General features: G+C 41.5%; 1 protein-coding gene across 1 annotated transcript; it reads left to right on the top strand.

Annotated features, from left to right (window-relative positions):
* Positions 1-2,228: 2,228 nt before the first annotated feature.
* On the top strand, positions 2,229-11,222 carry LOC131203242 (placenta-specific gene 8 protein-like). Its single transcript, XM_058193237.1, has 4 exons — positions 2,229-2,293; positions 5,203-5,327; positions 7,324-7,448; positions 9,284-11,222. The coding sequence occupies exons 2-4, from the start codon at positions 5,216-5,218 to the stop codon at positions 9,386-9,388; spliced, it is 342 nt and encodes a 113-aa protein (XP_058049220.1). The 5' UTR covers positions 2,229-2,293; positions 5,203-5,215; the 3' UTR covers positions 9,389-11,222.
* Positions 11,223-19,735: the final 8,513 nt, after the last annotated feature.

Here is a 19,735-nt window from a genome sequence, read left to right as displayed (position 1 = left end):
CTATTATTTATTATGTCCCTAATATTATTTCCCTTCAGGGAGGATCTCATCCATTCCGCCTGTGAGAAATGCACTCACCAATCAGAAATTGGACAGTCATTAAATGAAGCAGAAAGCAGTTTATTGTAAAATACGTTCTTGCAAGAGCAGGAGGCTAGCAAAGTAGGCACACCCCAAAATAGATTTCAACAAGGATTTCATTCCCTCAAAGTGCACCCAAAGTGCAAATAACCTCCATTTGAAGAGGATCACAGAGTTCAGAATCTTTCCAGAACGCCTAGTTTTATTTATTTTTATTTATTTATTTTGTCACAACAGTATATAATAATAATAATAATAATAATAATAATAATAATAATAATAATAATAATAATAATAATAATAATAATAATAATAATAATAATAATAATAATATAATGATAACAACAACAACAACAGAGTTGGAAGGGACCTTGGAGGCCTTCTAGTCCAACCCCCTGCCCAGGCAGGAAACCCTACACCATCTCAGACAGATGGTTATCCAACATTTTCTTAAAAATTTCCAGTGTTGTAGCATTCACAACTTCTGCAGGCAAGTCGTTCCACTTATTAATTGTTCTAATTGTCAGGAAATTTCTCCTTTGTTCTAAGTTGCTTCTTTCCTTGATACAAGCATAAGCATGAAGTAACTATATAATATATAAGCATATATATGAGTATAAGTATGAAATAATTATATAAATTGGATATAATGAAAGGAAACAGTAAGACAGGAACGGTAGGCACGTTTGTGCTCTTATGCACGCCCCTTAAAGACCTCTTAGGAATGGAGTGAGGTCAAGAGTAGATAGTTTTTGGTTAAAGCTTTGGGGATTTTGAGTAGATACCACAGAGTCTGGTAGTGTGTTCCAAGCATTAGTAAGTTCCACCCTCCCACCCTCCTTTTTGGAATTACCCTATCTTTTCAGTCCTTTAAACTGGTTTATTTATTAGCAATATGTGCAATTTTGCTTAAATCCATAGATCCTGCTTTCTTAGAACTTATAAGTATAAACCAGTGGTGAAATCTAAATTTTTTTACTACCAGTTCTGTGTGCGTGGCTTGGTGAGGGTGGTGTGGCTTGATGGGTGTGTGGCTTGGTAGGCAAGGCAGGGGAAGGATACTGCAAAATCTCCATTCCCGCCCCACTCCTGGGGGAAGGATATTGCAAAATCTCCATTTCCACCCTACTTTGGGCCAGCTAGAGGTGGTATTTGCCAGTTCTCCAAACTACTCCGCTACCGGTTCTCCCGAACCTGTCAGAACCTGCTGGATTTCACCCCTGGCATAAACCAAAACAAAGAGTTTATTTCTAGATTATGTGCAATTTGTCAGCTAGCCTGACTTAAGGGGCTGCAACCTTTCTAATAATTCTATTATATTTCTTATTACTGGTCCCTTCAGACCTATGGTTTCTGCAAACACAACATTTAGCTATTATTACTTGTCTTACGCGCCCAAGCATCCTTTTCCTTTTCACACATTAATTCTACCTTCATTTGGTTATTGTGCAATTTGATTCACAACTGTGATCAGGGGTGCTGGAAGGGTCAAAAATAGTGAGGGATCTGCTATTTAACTCCTAGAATCTGAAACCGAAAAAAGGCAGAAATATCAGAACGGTTTCTCAAGATGGAGCAAGGAACGATCAATTTAAAGGTAATGTCTAAGCATTCCCAGTCACTACATCTCATGATTTTTTTTAAATTTCATTTTGTCACAACAGTATACACAAACATTGTCATAAATAAAAAAAACCATATCATGAATATATATATATATATATAAGTAAAGAATATGCATCAGCTATATTAATTTGATATAATGAAGGGAACAATAGGACAGGAACGGTAGGCACTTTTGTGCTCTTATGCACGCCCCTTATAGTCCTTTTAGGAATGGGGTGAGGTCAATAGTAGACAGTTTTTGGTTGAAGATTTTGGGATTTTGAGTAGAGACTATGGAGTCAGGTAATGAGTTCCAAGCATTAACAACTCTGTTACAGAAGTCATATTTTCTGCAATCAAGTTTGAAGCGGTTTAGATTTCTTCTACACTAAGTTTCGTTTCTTTTCCTACCATCTCTTTTGGTGGTTTTTTTTTTTCCTTCCACCTGGCTGAAACAAAAATTACTTCCTCATTTGAAAAAAAATCGAGCAAATTGGTTGGAAGGGTAATTCCCTTTCAGTTTTAAAACACAAAAGCAGGAGGCAGCCAGCGGGCAGCTCGGCAAAGGAGAAGCCAGAAGAGGAAGAAAAGAAGGAGGGAGAAAAAGGTTTGAAATCTTGCTTTCTTTGAAATCTTTCTGCCTTTGCTTTTGTATTTATTCTAAACTAATAAAGTTTTCCGAATTTTTAATCTCGCTGGATCTAATCTGGTTGTTGAAAGACCGTTTCTGAGTCCTAATTTTTTTTAAATTTGGAGGGAAATAAGAGAGAATTCCTAAAGTTTCCTAAACCATCCATAAAGATGGTCATTTTTGAAGAGGAAAGCTAAGAAATGACTAGGATAAATTAAGTGTTTCGTTTCTAAGTCCCACCCTTATATCTCCCCAGTGCCTAAGTTTTTGAAATGCTTATTTTTATTTATTGGGTATCCATGCTGCCTATTTAAATATCCATACTGTATTCAAAGGGGAGAAACAAGAATGGAATGGAATAGAATAAATGGATAAATGGAATGGAATAGAATAAAATAGCAATAAAGGAGAATGTTTGTAGCTCAGGATGAAAATGGTACTCTCTGAACTTGCTTGCTTTCATGCAGACATCTGTCCTATCCTATCCTATCCTATTCTATCCTATCCCATCCTATCGTTAATAGCAGAGCATAGTGGACTATCAAAGCAAAAACAGAGGCTCTCGACTCTATTTATTTTGGCATTTTGGTATTGAATGGTATTTTAATGAAGGTATTTTAAGGCAGCCCTTTAGTCTCTACTTAGTAATGGGATCATCTGTAACAGATGGAAATTTATCAAGGAGAGAACCAACCTAATGAGAAATTTCGTGACTGTCAGAATAGTTAATCCGTGGAATGGCTTCCCTCCAGAGGTTGTGGGTCCTCCATCACTGGAGGTTTTTAAGAAGGTATTGGTCAGACATTTGTCTGAAATGGTAGAGGGTTTCCTGCCTGAGCAAGAGATTTGGAAGACCTACCAGGTCCCTTCCAAATTCCAGCTCTGTTATTCTGTCTTCTGTATCATTCTTTACAAAGGATGTCCTGCTCTTGAAATCTTTGTGTACAGGAGAAGCCAAACCAGGTTTACCTTCAATAACCACCTAATTCAGGTATTCCTGGTTTCCAGAGTTCATAACTAGCTTTCTCTGGCTCATGAAACTTCTCTACAGGCTATGAATTCCCCAACCTCACACATTCACTCATTTAGAAAGCAGCAGCCTCTTGCCACCTTTAGATGCCAAGACACAAATAGTTATTCTTGTTCTTAGTACTTGAGATACGAACTTTTCTTCTCTGTTATATAAGAATTTGAAGGGTTAGGAATAGGTTCCAAGCTCATCTATAAAGCTGAACAATGGGAAGTGTAGAGCAAAGAGTGGGGGGGATGCATTTATTTATCCAGCACCTGGTTAAATAGTAAGGTTGATTTCCATAGGACAAGGTGACGTTCACCAATTCACATCCTTTTAAGGGTGACTGAGATATGGGAACCAGTTTCATTAGAAATCTGAAGGTTGTGAGTTTCAATCTGGAATTAAGGAGAAACTTCCTACCAGTGAGGACAATTAACCAGTGGAAGAGCTGGCTTTCGGAAATTTTGGGTGCTCCATCACTGGAGGTTTTTAAGAAGAGACTAGACAGCCACTTATCTGAAATAGTATAGGTTCTCCTCAGTGGTGGGTTTCAAAATTTTTTACTACCGGTTCTGTGGGCGTGGCTTGGTGGGCGTGGCATAGCTTGGTGGGCGTGGCAGGGGAAGGATACTGTGAAATATCCATTCCCTCCCCACTCCAGGGGAAGGATACTGCAAAATCACCATTTCCTCCCGATCAGCTGGGACTTGGGAGGCAGAGAATAGATGGGGGTGGGGCCAACCAGAATTTTTAATACTGGTTCTCCGAACTACTCAAAATTTCTGCTACCGGTTCTTGAGAACTGGTCAGAACCTGCTGAAACCCACCCTGGTTCTCCTGCTTGAGCAGTGAGCTGGACTAGAAGACCTCCAAGGTCCCTTCCAGCTCTATTCTGATTGGTTGGTTGGTTGGTTAGTTGATAAGACACTATTATAAGACTTCTGTTCTGTTAATATAGTATAATATAACATAACATAACATAACATAACATAACATAACATAACATAACATAACATAACATAACATAACATAACATAACATAACATAGTATAGTATAGTATAGTATAAATCTGCTTTAAGTGTGAAGTCAGTGGGTGATCTGGGCCAGTACCTCTCTCTCAGCCCTAGGAAGAAGGCATGGGTAAAACTTCCCAAAAATCTTGCACAGAAAACTGCATGGATTTCTCCTGAAAGCATAAACAAACAAACAAACAGAAGTCCCAAAGATTTATCCAAAAGGCAACTGGACTTTCTTGGTTTTTTTCCCTTTTCCTTCACTTCTCATCCAAGAAGCTTCTTCAGTTCAGAACTGACGAAGCCTCTTAGATGAGAGGCAAAATGTTTTCAAGGGAAAATAAAACCCAAAAGTCCACTTGCCTTTTAGAAAAACACCTTTGGGACAACCATGACCTGAATGGTTGAGAATCTCCGTAGACAAAAAGAGGAAGACAGTAACTCTATCGTACTAGAATACTAGACTGTCTTGGACTATCAGCCATAGGAAAGAGCATTGGTCAACTTAATTTGCTTTCAGAGAGTGAGATAAGCCAATGGTTTGCCAGCAGCCACCCAGTTTCAAGGTCACAAAGTATAGAGACTAGAACCAATTTGGGAGGAAGGAGCAATTGGCTGAGTGCAGAGGGAACCACTCTTTCAAAACTACAGAGGACAATTGGACATTCAGTATGGCTCTGTCCCAGGTTTAGAGTTTAACATTCTCACAGTACCAATTTGTGTATCAGAAAGCCTTCATCCAGAGTCAAATGGTAGCAACCACATCCCACTCTGCGGAGTTGGGACTGAGATCACTTTCCACCAAGCCTGTTGATTAATCTCTTCTCTTTTTGGCTCTCTTCTTTCTTTTTCTTAGAATTTTGCCCGCCATGAATGTTCAGCCAATGGTTGTTACTCAGCCACAGATGGTAGTGACGGTCCAGCCCAACAGAAACTATTGGCAAACGAACTTATGTGACTGCTTTAGCGACTGTGAAGTCTGTAAGTGACCAGAGCGATGGATTTTTAATTATTTGAACAGCCTATTGGATTGGAATTAGGATGGCAAGATATAAAAGGAGACACATTGTTCTGACCCAGCCTTAGTAGAACCAAGAAACAGACTCCTTGTCCTGAAAAAAACCTCTTTATTTTGTTACTGTGATTTGATGTCATTCACACATAGAAAAATCCAGGCAATAATCCCAGGGTTAACGGCAGTGGTGGTTTTCAAATTTTTGTATTACCGATTCTCTGGGTGTGGCTTGGTGGATGTGGCATAGCTTGGTGGGCGTGGCAGGAGAAGGATACTGTAAAATCTCCATTCCCACCCCGCTCCAGGGGAAGGTTACTGCAAAATCCCCATTTCCTCCCGATCAGCTGGGACTTGGGAGGCAGAGAATAGATGGGGGCGGGGCCAGTCAGAATTTTTACTACCGCTTCTCTGAACCACTCAAAATTTCTGCTACCAGTTCTCCAGAACTGGTCAGAACCTGCTGCAACCCACCTCTGGTTAACGGGCAGTACACACCTCCTTAGTTCCTTGGATAATTGCCAGACCGGCAGCTTCCGGCTGCAAATTGTAAATTAAACTCTGTGAAGCAGTTTCTGAGGCAAGAAACACAACGAACAAATCTTCTGAAAGAAATCTGAATGATTGTCTCCTGCAACCACCCCTCCCCTTTCCTCCTATTTATTCCCCAGCCAGGGAGGGGCCATTCAGTGTGTGCCTTTCTTCCCGTGCCTTTCTTCCCGAGTCGGCTCCTGATCCTCAGTTGTTCTCCTGACAGCTCTGCGAATACACATCTGGAACAGGCCCCAGCTGTTCCTCTTCCCCACTTATCTCCAACTCTGAAGGCAGCTGGGTAATGTCGGATAGCCCTGGCTCTGTCTCTACTTTCTGACACAGAGCCTCTATCAGAGTCTTCCCCAGACTCCAGGACTGGCCCAGGTTCCTCCCGAATGTCCTCATCATCTGGTGGGCCACAACACACAGCTTCTATACTATTAAAAGTTGTGTATGGAACCTTAACGTTCTACATGTAGGATATGACCAGGCTGAGCCTGAGGGTGGGGTTAAACAAGCCATCAGTTTGGAGTCGCTACTCTCCCACAAGAGATTTAAATCCAGCCCCCCTTGAATTCTGTTGAAACTCTTATTTAGCACCAATCTGCCTTGACCATTAGTAGATCAGATTCTTGTATAAACATAAAGTAAACTTTTCAACTCTATCCTGGCACCTGATTTCTTGCGCCTGATGCGACACAACTGAAGAATTATGCTAAAAAAGTTTTTTTTAAAGGAAACAATCTGGTGTCCACCTAATGTTTTGAATTTTAATTTTCATAATGTGGGGTCCTTCTGCTCTTGGTTGTTTTCTTGCACATGTTTCCTTACCCAGGTAGGGAATACCATCAGTGCTAGGACAGCATCACTACTAGTGCTAAAGATGTTATCTACAACAGTTCAAATGTGAGTTACAAATATTCTCTTCTATTAGTAATTGTCAGGCACAATCAGTCAGATCCACATGCAAAAAGTTCAATTAGCTATTTTATTACTCAAGCCTATAACATAAGAAGCTTCTCAGACTGATGGTTTGTACCTGGGTCAGACTAGATAAGGTTAAAAGCGTTCAAGGAAGATCAGACTTCACTCTTTTATGCCCACGTAGGGATTCCAGATTAGTTCCCTATTTGATTCCTCTCCCTGGCTCAGCCAGTCTCTTTCCGACAGTAATTTCCTTAATTCTCTTTCATAATAGTTGAGAACATCAGTATACAGAAAAATGCAGTGGAGTGTATTTTTAATTTAATGTGGTTTGTACATGAGTTTTTTCAGCCCTCCCCTCTGCTAGGTAATATTTTAACTAGCATTATCATTTGCAGTTTTGATGTTGCAGAAATTGTAGAATTTGTACTTTCTGGGCTAAAAAACTTATGTCATTCAATGCTTTGCCAAAATATTTCTACAGGGGCTCTTTCTTCATCTCTATAGGTCTCTGTGGAATGTTTTGCTTCCCTTGTTTGGTATGTCAAGTTGCTTCAGATATGAATGAATGTTGTTGCTGTAGCCCAACTGTGGCCATGCGAGCGGTCTACAGGACAAAATACAACATCCCTGTAAGTAGATCACCTTGCCTAAGACTAGACAAACTTCAGGTTTATAAACTCTAGTTAAAACCAAAAAAATACCCCCCAATCTAGAATCTTAAGAAATACTTGTTAAATTGGAGAGAAATACCAACTCAGAAACGGACTGGGGCAACCAACTTGCTGTTGGATAACATGACATGGCCAATTCACCATTTTTATTATTTATTTATTCAAACTTTTATACCGCCCTATCTCCCGAAGGACTCAAGGCGGTTTACAGCCTTATAAAACATAAATATAATATAAATACATGTTAAAACCACATTTAAAAAACTTATTCCATTAGGCCAAATTTAAAACTATAGTTAAGATACACGCCATGGGACAACACGCCAAGGGAAAATTCAACAACTCAATTTAATTATGTAAAATAACTTAAAAATTATTTTAATTTTTGTCATTCACATTTCCTTTTGTCCTTTCTTTGGCATTCTTTCTTCAGTGATTCTAGTCCATCATTTCTTCAATATTAGTGTATTTCTTGTCGCACTGCAAGTTGTCCTATAGTGCAGGGGTCTCCAACCTTGGCAACTTTAAGACTTGTGGACTTCAACTCCCAGAGTTTCTCAGCCAGCAAAATTGGCTGAGGAACTCTGGGAGTTGAAGCCCACAAGTCTTAAAGTTGCCAAGGTTGGAGACCCCTGCTATAGTGAGTTGGCCACAGCAAGTCGTCCCATAGTAAGTTGGCCGTGGAGGATTGGCCGCGGTGAGTTGGATGAGGCAAGCTGTCCCAGGCCCACTCAGAAAGGCAGTGCATGCACAATCCAGAAATTAATAACAACAACAACAACAACAACAACAACAACAACAACAACAACAACAACAATAATAATAATAATAATAATAATAATAATAATAATAATAATAATATCAGAGTTGGAAGGGACCTTGGAGGTCTTCTACTCCAACCCCCTTCCCAAGCAGGAAACAGGCAGGAAATTTGTGGGGGGGAAAAAACCTGACCTGGGAAGTGAACAGATAATTCGTTCATTTGTTATCTGCAGCAGACCATAATCTTTCAGAATTATAGGAATGAAAATAAACATGACACTTGTTCCACGCCAAACATAACCATCACATCTACCTGGCCCACAAGGATGGGAAGACAGAATATGTTACAAGTCCCATTGACTAGAGATTGTCATCTGTGGGACCATGAAAAAAGACCTTCTCGGTGGTGGCCCCTCGGTGCCTACCCTGCTATTTTTCTGAGAACAGGGTTTTGTCAGCCTGAGGACCACAAATAGAAATGGAGCGCAATTGTTTGTTTAGTTTGATTGCGTTGTTGCTGCCACTGGAGATGGTTGAAGTGTAATTTTTAAAAAAATAAGTTTTTATAATGTAATGGATTTCTGTTGTTCCGTGAGACATTGGTTAAGCGAGTTTTTCCTGATTTTACAACCTTTCCTGCCACCGTTGTTAAGTGAATGACTGCAGTTGTTAATTTAATAAGACCGCTGTTAAGTGAATCTGGCTTCTCCATTCACTTTGCTTGTCATAAGGTCTTGTCAAAAGCGGATCACATGATCCCAGGACACTGCAAGCCAGTTGCCAAGCATCTGAATTTTGATCACATGAAACATGGGGATATTACAAAGGTCATAATTGTGAAAAATGATCATAAGTTGCATTTTTCAGTGCCATTGTAACTCTGAACGGTCACTAAACGAACTGTTGTAAGTCAAGGACTGCTTGTATTTTGCCATCCAACACAGAGTTAGTTTTTCATGATTCTGTATCTCTATACCATGATTTTATTGAAAAGGCTCTGGATTCATCTGGTTTCTTTTTTTTTTCAACAGGGCTCCATCTGTGACGATGCCTGCATTGTGGGGTGTTTCCCCGTTTGTTCCCTCTGCCAAATCAAGAGAGATATCAATAGAAGGAAAGAAATGGGAATATTCTAGAAGACTTCATCCTAAGTGCCTTTTTTAAACGAATGTAGAATTCTGAGAAGAATTAGAATTTTATTAGTAAGATGCGTTAGAATTCTGAGAAGTAGGATGCATTAAAGTAGTTTGTAGGAAGAACACCCTTGCTTTATAATTCTAAGCATATTCTTAACCCAGAAATTAAATTTTAGGAGTGATTAAGAGCTCAAAATCTAGTCACACAAAAACCTGCTGTTGTTGGTCCTGTCCTTGTCTTTGCCTGATCTCCCTGTTTCATTTAAAATGGAAAAGAAAACATTTTGGTTGCTGATGTTGTTAAACAATTAGGATTTTTAAAAAAACAACAACAATCCTTTTAGACCTTTGAAGATTTATTGGTGGATCTAGATTCTGCCTTTCCTGTTTTAGGGTTACCCGTGATTTCTGTTTGCAGGGTGTAGTACTTGGAGAAAATAAGGTAGAATTGTAATCTAAAGCCATGACCCATACTTGGCCTACATGGAAGTGCTTGCTGTCCAAATGTGAGGGACTAGAATTATTGTGATTCCCAGCCATCACAGCTTTGAATTGAAGGAGATATAAAACAAAAAAATATGGAGAGCGCCATCTTAAGTAAAATTAATGTACGTGATTGTTTAGCTCAGGGGTGTCAAACTCAAGGCTCGCGGGCCAGGTCTGGGCCACGGGGTGCTTAGATCTGGCCCGTGGGGCCGACCTGCAAATAGCGAAGGACTGGCCCACGTTGCCTGTGTCAGCGAAAATGGAGTTCCATTTTCACTGGCAGGGGGTTGTAGGAGGCTGTCGCTGTTGAAAACGGAACTCAGGAGCCAGTTTTCGCTGGCAGAGCGCTCAGGCCACCACCGGCGCCCTCCAACACAATGTTCAGCTGGCCACACCCACCCTTGCCATGCCTCCCTGGCACCCTGAAGTCAGACACAACCCTGATGTGGCCCTCCATGAAATCAAGTTTGACACCCCTGATTTAGCTAGTAAAATATGTTGTTCTTACTCTCCTAGCCAATGGTACACCCTTTCCTAATGCTGGTGTGGAAAATTGCCAGCAAAGCTACAGGGAGGAATCAAGTGAGGGCTTAGCTTGGAGTCCTTGAGGATTTGCAAGCACATAAGCTTGACCTCCCCAAAGATCCATGAAGCCTTATCTGGCTTTTCCCACAGGAATACATGCTGCTGGGTGAGATTCTTGTAACATAAGAGGTAGATGATAAAGTTACTGACTTTCATTATTCATTAGTGGCTCGAGTTGGTTACACCTGACAGCTGATAGTCTTTGTGTCGTGTCCCCCTCCCCCTCCGATGACCAGGTCTGGGAAGTCTGTATCAAGCATGGCCACGAAGCCTCTGCAGCTTTGCCAAATTCCTTTCAGATTTCTCAGGGCAGGCAGGAATCCAAGGTGTGACTTCAGCAAACCAGATGAGACTTTGCTTGACTCAAGGAATGCCAAAAAGCAGATCCTTTATATAGGCTATGGAGTGTGGCTCCATGACTCAGCACTTATCCAGGCCTGCCCCTCCCTTCCTTCTGCTGATGTCGCCTCTCAGATCTCCGGAAGCGAGGATCCTCCCACTTTAGATTGTCTTCTGCTGTTTGAGAAAGGGAGGGGTCAGAAGGAGTAGGTCCGGGTAATTCCAAACCCTGGCTGACTTCCTCTGATGGCTGCGTGTGAGTGAGGTTTGTTTGTTCATTCCTGACATCCCCTCTAGGCATGAGGCCAGGGCTGGAGGCTGGAGGCATGCCAGGCCATTCCTCTTCATTATCAGACTCTGAATGTGATATTAGGCCCGGCAGGAGGAGGGAGGGGCCTGGCTGAGGAGAGGAGGGAGGACGAGGCACAACATTCTGTCTCTTTTCCACCACTATGTTTGAGTTTCATTTCTCTGAAACTGTCATAACTTGTAGTAAAATTAAAACACTTTTTACTTGAAATTCTTCTTAGGATGATGTTTTCTAGACCTCCATTTATCAACATCAGAACACTGAAGTGGTATGTGGGTGTTAGAATTGTATGCTTCATGAGATTTCCTCCAAAAAGAAATATGAACATAGAGTTTGCAGGGCCTTTATGTGCCTAATAAAATCCTAACTATAGGTAATTGTTGTGACCCAGGCCCAAGTAGGTAGTAAGAATCTCAGTCCGTGAAAAAACAAACTTTATTTGAACAGCTGAAAATTACTTCATTCCCAGCGTAGTTCAATTAAATTAAAACAAATTCCTCCTAACATAAATTCCTCAGTTCTATTGCAAACCTTGGCAGTCCTATCGCAAAATTAGGCAAACTGCCAAAGGCCTTTCGTGGCAAATGTTCAGAAGTCACAAAAATAAATGCAAGACGAAGCAGAAGACGCAGCTACCAATTTTGTTTTCCAGCAAAGCCCAAATGCCATTACTGGTCTGTTTTAAGCCTTATAGGAAGGGACAATCATCTCTTGGCCCTACTCCTGAGTTGTCCTTTTTGCTTGAGCTGCTCTTGCCTTCTGGCAGCTCTTCTCATGCGTGCAGTAGGAACAGGCTCCTCCTGTTCCTCTGCCTCACTACTGTCAGCCTCTAGAGGCTCTGTAGTCTGCACCTCACTCCTTGATGGCCCCGGCCCCACCTTTGCAGAGCCCTCATCCAGGCCTACCCCAGCCTCCAGGACTGGCCCCTTTTCTTTCTCAGCCTCATCACTGTCCGACTCCGTTGCCAGCTCCGCAGGCTGCTGGTGGACCACAACAACTGGAATCTATGGCCTCCCAGTTTCTAGCCCAGGAGTCTCCAAATTTGGCGACTTTAATACTATTGGACTTCCAACTCCCAGAATTCCCCAGCCAACCACCTTAAAGTTGCCTAGGTTGGACACGCCTGGTCTGAGCTCTGCTCCTTGGGCTTTACGTTGTCACCAGCCACCTTTGTGAGAAACACACTCTAATACGCACTACATAAACATGACAAAATAAATAAATAAATACAAAATTATGCATATATCCACATATAATTATATGATATGGAGAAAGAACACAGTCTAGGTCAGATGTATGCATGTAGATGGCGAGAGAAACGAATCTTGCGAGTTTACCAGACGGATGGCATAGGGTACAAAGCTGTTACAGGATCTGGTAATCCTGCTTGAAATACTTCAAAGCCTACTCCTAGAGGCGAGCAACAGAAACAGACCGTGAAGTAGGTGTGCGGGGCCTCTAAAAATGCTTAGAGCTCTAAGTACATAGTGCTTATGAGCAGTATCCTGAATGACAGGAAGCGAGCGTCCTATGATCTCGGCTGTCCTCACCACTCTCTGTATGGACTTTCTATCTGAGGCACTGCAGACACCAAACCAAACAGTGCCTTATCTCCCCATTGGCTGGGTAACACAAAGTTTGCAGTCTATCCGAGGCACCTAACAACCCCACGTGAATCTCCGCCCCTGTTTACATCTCCCACTACCACACTTTAAGCACCCCTAACCCTTATTTATTTATTTATTTATTCCCTTTTTATAGCGTAGCCCCCTAATTAACTTTTGCAGCTGTAACAATCTTTGACTGCAAGTCTAGCTTCAGTTGAGGCTTCCTGCTATCTATTTGCCTAGACATAAGAAGATAAGATATATGGGTAGTATTTTTTGCAATGTATGCTTGTCTATAAGTCATTGTGGTTAAACTACCCATTTTAGGCGCTGCAGATGTTTCCTGTTAAAAACTTTTGCTTTTTCCCCCCTGCTCTTGGTCACATACATGTTCCTAAAGGGTGTCAGACATGCTTGGTGCAAAAACTACGTTTTACTATTTCCCACACCTTCAACATTTGCCCTCAGGAGACGTTTGTATCAGAGGTGAAAACTGTCCAGCCATCAACAGGGCAGTGACAAGAAGTCCTGTGTGACTGATTTAACAATGGTGGAGTCCAGTGGTAGGTTTCAATTTTTTTTACTACGGTTCTGTGAGTGTGGCTTGGTGGGCGTGGCTTGGCTTGGTGGGTGTGGCAGGGGAAGGATACTGTAAAATCTCCATTTCCTCCCAATCAGCTGGGACTCGGGAGGCAGAGAATAGATGGAGGCGGGGCCAGTCAGAACTTTTACTACCGGTTCTCTGAACTACTCAAAATTTCCGCTACCGGAGTCTATGAATAATGTTAGGAATGGTATATATTAATGTATATGTTTAAATGGGAAAGGGGAGTTAAGGGGGTGTTGGGAGAGTGTGTATATGAGGTAGATTTTTCTGGTATTTTAGCTTATGATTGAAAAATGTTATACCCTGCATTTTGTTCTGGGACGTCTCGGGGGGGGGGGAGGAGGAGGCAGGGGGGAGGGGGGAAGGTGGGGGAACGATAGTTTAAAATATGTTCTATGTAAAACTTTTTCAATAAAAAAAAAATTCCGCTACCGGTTCTCCAGAACTGGTCAGAACTCGCTGAAATCCACCTCTGGTGGAGTCTGTGCATGGTAACTAATACCTGTAAGCTTTGAGTCATTCGATCAAAGATGGCACCTACTGCCTTCAAATCCAGTTTGGTCTAATAGCGACAACTTCTTCTTTTAGACTGCTGGTGTTTGCAAAAGGTTGTGAGGTACAACATGCATACACTTGGTAAGGTACTTTTCATTGTAAACAACAGAGGGTTACACTTACAGAAGCTCAGCTCCCTTTCTGCCAAGTGTGTCACACTTTCTACAGCTGTGGTAATGGAAAGTGATGATAGTTTAACTTGGATTTTTCACTGTAAGGTGTTCTGTCTCCTTCCCCACTTTGGAGCAATGAGCTGGCCTTCAGCCAGTGGATTCACGGCTCTTATCAGTCCTGGCAGAGAAATCGCAGCTGCCTGCCAAAGTTCAAACAAATGACTCACAGAGTAAGACTTTCAGCTCTCTTTGAAACGGTTCAGCTAATTTTTGTTTCCTGTGGAATGAGAGCAGTTCCAAAGCTCCTTATATATCCTGTGGGGTGGGGCTCCTGCCCCACCCTTCCCTTTGATGACGCCGCCTCTCTAATCTTCTGAAGCACGGGTCGATCCAAGCTTGATTATTATTATCAGCTGGGTCTGAAAACGTAGCCTGGGGAAGGGAGGAATCGGGATGACGGCCTCATTAAGTCCTCCGACTGGTCTGGTTCTGGCTCCTGGAGCCAGGCCAAAGGAATTGGTGCTCCCGAGGTAAGCCTTACTGGCCCTTCCCCCTCACTCTCGGAGTCACTTTTGGGCATGGGGCCAGGTTTCGGGGGCTGGAGTCACAACAGTAAGTTTTCAGTGGTTAAGACATCTAATTGTGGGAAGCCCCCACCCCACCTCAAAAAATAAAACTGGGGAAATACTAAGAGGTAGAATATTATATTTCCGCAAAGGAGAAATGGAGAAACATATTCTTAGAGGCAGAAAGTAGCTCCAGTCCTTCTCAATTCACAAACAAAACAACTTCACTTCCAGGTGATGGGACATGACCTTAACCCAGTGGTGAAATCCAAATTTTTTTACCACAGTTCTGTGGGCATGGCTTGGTGGGCGTGGTATTATTATTATTATTATTTATTATTTATTAGATTTTTATACCGCCCTTCTCCCGAAGGACTCAGGGCGGTGTACAGCCAAGAATAAAACTCAATATATATACAATTAAAACCAGAAGTTAAAACAAAGCAAATTACAGAAAAAAAGGCCGACCTTAAAATTTAAAAATTTAAAAACCCTAAAATAGTAAAAACCCAATTTAAAATAGTAAAACTATTATGCCAGTCCCGCTTGAATAAATAAGTGTGTTTTTAGCTCACGGCGAAAGGTCCGAAGATCAGGCACTTGGCGTAAGCCAGGGGGAAGTTCGTTCCAGAGCGTCGGAGCTCCAACAGAGAAGGCCCTGCTCCTGGGGGCCGCCAGCCGACACTGTTTGGCGGACAGCACCGTGAGAAGACCCTCTCTATGAGAGCGTACGGGTCGGTGGGAGGCATAAGGTAACAGCAGGCGGTCTCGTAAGTACCCGGGTCCTAAGCCATGGAGCGCTTTAAAGGTGGTAACCAAAATCTTGAAGCGCATGACTTGGTGGGCGTGGCAGGGGAAGGATACTGCAAAATCTCCATCCCCACCCCGCTCCAGGGGAAGGATGCTGCAAAATCTCCATTCCAACCCCACTCTGGGGCCAGCCAGATGTGGTATTTGCCAGTTCTCTGAACTACTCAAAATTTCCGCTACCGGTTCTCCAGAACCTGTCAGAACCTGCTGGATTTCACCCCTGCCTTAACCCCATTCCTTGAGCAAAGTGGAAACAATACCATTAACTCCATTAAGAAAGGCAGGCTAGAGGCAATAGATAACAGAATAAAATCAATTACATATGACTGACAGATTCAGGAAGCTGACAATTAAGACAATTAAGACCCATCATGACCCTTTGCGAAAACAAGTCAAAACCAATAAAAGCACACAAAGCGAACCTCAATATTACAAAATACACTGTATAAAAATTCTTGCACTCATCAAGCTAATTTGTCAGATGACCCAGAACTGCACCCTGTGTGTATTGTTTCTGCTCATCAATAAACAGACCTTCTTTCTCAAGCGGCCTCCATTTTATTCCCGGCTTGGAACTGGAACTGGATTTTTCTTCCAACACCTTGAAATGTGACCCTGTGGTTGGTTTGTGGTTTTTCTGTTTAGTTCTGCATTTGATGTTTTGCAAAGATGTTACGAATGATATTACAGTAAAGTGGAGTCTCTAAAATTATCGCTCTGATTTAAACAAACATACTTTGTACTTGGGATATATGCAATTACTGAATCTGTCATCTGCACCTCTATAAATGTCTGGTTTGGTTCTGCAACCCAACAAGACAGACACAGACTTCGGAAGATCATTAGAACTGCAGAAAAAACAATGGCTACCAACCTGCCTTCCATTGAGGACCTGTATACTGCACGAGTCAAAAAGAGGGCTGTGAAAATATTTACAGACCCCTCTCATCCTGGACATAAACTGTTTCAACTCCTACCCTCAAAACTACACTACAGAGCATTGCGCACCAGAACAACTAGACACAGAAACAGTTCCCCCCCACAACGCTATCTCTAAACAAATAATTCCCTCAACACTGTCAAACTGTTTATTAAGTCTGCACTACTATTAATCTTCTCATCGTTCCCATCACCCATCTCCTCCCACTTATGACTGTATGACTGTAACTTTGTTGCTTGTATCCTTACGATTTATATTGATTGTTTCCTGATTGCTTATTTGTACCCTATGACTATCATTAAGTGTTGTACCTTATGATTCTTGACGAAGGTATCTTTTCTTTTATGTACACCGAGAGCATATGCACCAAGACAAATTCCTTGTGTGTCCAATCACATTTGGCCAATAAAAAAATTCTGTTCTATTCTATTCTATTCTATTCTATTCTATTCTATTCTAGTCTAGTCTATCTTTGCATAAACAGGTTGGCAGGAGCCTCAGATGGGTTCTGTTTTCCCAGTGCAAAAGGGGCAATAAATCAAACTGGAACAAGGAAAAGCAACTTTTTCCCCCCCAGCTGCCTAATTCCGCAGAAACAGAGAGCCTCACGCTTGGGACAGAGGCCAATGTCAAGATCTGAGTAAAAATCCCCTCAGATATTTATATTACAAGTTTCTTCGTTATATACAACATGTCAGTCTCGGTGATTTCTCTTACAAGGTTTGTGTTCATGTTTGGCTGATCGCATTTGTCACTTGTCAAGATTATAGTTTAGTACAAGATTGCGCATAGTGAAACCTTCCTAATCTCATAATCAGAGATTTCCTGTTGTGTACTTGTGGTCGGTTTGTCTGTTTTGCAAGAAAGCCAGAAAAGAGAAAGAAATGTGTAGCAGGCAGTCCGGCGGAAAAGGAAATCGGTTCTAACTTTTGATGGCTTGTTTCTACCTGGCTTGATTAATTCCTGACTTTCAAAGTTGGTATTGAAAACATTATTTGAGAATTATTTTTTTTATGAATGGGATTCCTTTCCTATAGTAGTTACTGCTTTTACTGTTCTTCTCTCTACTCTTTAAAGGGGACTTTCCCTGTTTGAAGGATTTCATTATTTTATGTTCTTCATTGCTGTCAGACAGATTTAAGCCTGTAAACCTTTACCATTTTTCTTTCTTTCTTTCTTTCTTTCTTTCTTTCTTTCTTTCTTTCTTTCTTTCTCTCTCTCTCTCTCTCTCTTTCTTTCTCTTTCTTTCTCTTTGTCTTACTTTTTCTCTTTCTTCTCCTTCTCTGTCTCCCTCTCTCCCTCTCCCTTCTTCCCTTCCCCCTCCCCCTCCCTCCCCCACTTCCTCCCTTCCCCCTCCCACTCTGCCTCCCACTGCCTCTCACCCTCCCTTTCTCCATTATTGACAATTGTATAAAGCTGTTTTAGAGGTGAGGTCTAACAATGGGGATTTCCCAGTTTTGATATGATTACAATGCTAGATATTATAGAATGGCCAGAACAGATGGTGAAAAAAAAAACCACTTTATATTTAAGTATCTTTGAGGTTTCATAAAGAAGGAACTCCCATGGCATGGAACTTGTTTTCTGTGGTGCTAATACTACCCACTTCTCTCCAAATTTCAGCAAGGTAGGGTGGTGCTCGCTAACAGCTGATCCATTCTGGTTGATTTTTCCCTGCTACTTTCTCCTAAAAACAGTTACAAGGAAGACAGAGACCAGATCTGTAGACAGTCAAAATCTAAGAGTAAGAGAAATTATTTGATGGAAATAAGCGGAAAGCATTACCTAGGCAAGAAAGGCTGAAATATATTTTAAGTCCAGAGCAATGAGATAATATTCAGAAATATCTCAGGCAGACACCTCCTTAATTCACTGCAGTATAAGGGGGAAGGAGTAGGGTTTCCTGCCTAAGCAGGGGGTTGGACTAGAAGACCTCCAAGATCTCTTCCAACACTGTTATTCTATTCTATTCTATTCTATTCTATTCTATTCTATTCTATTCTATTCTATTCTATTCCAACCAGGGACCCCCAACCTCTGGGCCATAGCCCATTAGACAATTAGACAGCAAATCTCTGGAATCTGTGCTCAAAATTTGGGAGCATCGCAGGCAGCTTCAGATTTTCACCCTCACTCAAGGGTATCACCTTGGGCTAAACATTTATTTATTTATTTATTTATTTATTTATTTATTTATTTATTTATTTATTTATTTATTTATTTATTTATTTTGTCACACAGTATATATAAGCATAAGCATGAAATATCTATACAATATATAAGCATATATATGAGTATGTAATAACTATATTAATTGGATATAACGAAAGAAAACAATAGGACAGGAACAGTAGGCACGCTTGTGCTCTTATGCACGCCCCTTAAAACATCAGTGGAGCCCTCAAATTGTTTGTAGTAGCAGAGGGAAGCTACTGGAGAAAGAAAATTATTCCCTTCTTCTGTCATCTTGTGGTTCTTTTTGAGTTGTTGTTAGTTGCGAAGTCGGGTCCGACTCATTGTGACCCCATGGACAACGTCCCTCCAGGCCTTCCTGTCCTTTACCATCCCCCGGAGACCATTTAAGCTTCAGTGACTCCATCCAGCCACCTCCTTCTCCGTCGTCTCTTTCTTCTTTTGCCTAAAACTCTCTTAATTCTAATTCGTACAGTGTTTTCCTCGTGCAGAGCTGAGTTTAAAGCTTGAGGTATTTTTGAACTACTCTCGCTCTTTAGGAAACGATACTTAATTCCTGCAGTATCCAATATCAAACATTGCTGAACACAATGCACAGAGTAAAAGGTAGCTTTGAAGGTATGTTAAGTACAGGTAGCAATTAGGTGTGAGGTTCTTCTGTGCATTTCCTGCCTCTTGATTATTTTTCTAGTGGGAATGGAATGCAGATTAATTTTCTTTTTCCCATATGGTCTATCTGGAGGCAGTTACCTTGACCTGGCTTTGTAATCACTTTCAACTAAATGCCAGGAAAAATTCATAGTGTAGTATTACAGTTGGACCAGAGTATGTAGTTCAATGATTTATATCATATTCCAAGCACCACTGGCTATAGAGTCACAAGCAATTTCTTTGCCCGTATTTCTTCACTCCTTTAATGAACGTGAGGTCAGGTTAATGCAGGGAGCCCTCAGCTTACAAAGAGAAAGGAAGTAAATGCTACCTACACTGTTAATCACAGTCATGTGACCACAGGATGATGCAAACAGCTGCAAATACAAGCAGGTTGCTGCCAGAGTGCCCCAAAAAAACTGCAATCACATAACCACAGGAGGGAGGGGGAAAAGGAGGAGGCAGCGGCTGTTGGAACTTTGAATCTGGATCATAAATCGAGCACTACCCTATATAATAAGGTATGTCTGGGGAGATTCTCCAGGTCATGGTTGCCCCAAAGGTGCTTTTTTTTTCAAAAGGCAA

This window comes from Ahaetulla prasina, chromosome 8 (genome assembly GCF_028640845.1).
Source record: "Ahaetulla prasina isolate Xishuangbanna chromosome 8, ASM2864084v1, whole genome shotgun sequence".
In the NCBI taxonomy this organism is placed as follows: domain Eukaryota; kingdom Metazoa; phylum Chordata; class Lepidosauria; order Squamata; family Colubridae; genus Ahaetulla; species Ahaetulla prasina.
This window is presented reverse-complemented; position numbering and strand designations above follow the sequence as displayed.

Excerpts from the sequence above, each read along its gene's own strand:
- LOC131203242 (XM_058193237.1), top strand. The coding sequence starts at position 5,216 with ATGAATGTTCAGCCAATGGTTGTTACTCAGCCACAGATGGTAGTGACG. Across the intron at positions 5,328-7,323 it reads CTTTAGCGACTGTGAAGTCT|GTCTCTGTGGAATGTTTTGC; the intron begins GTAAGTGACCAG and ends TCATCTCTATAG. Across the intron at positions 7,449-9,283 it reads GGACAAAATACAACATCCCT|GGCTCCATCTGTGACGATGC; the intron begins GTAAGTAGATCA and ends TTTTTTCAACAG.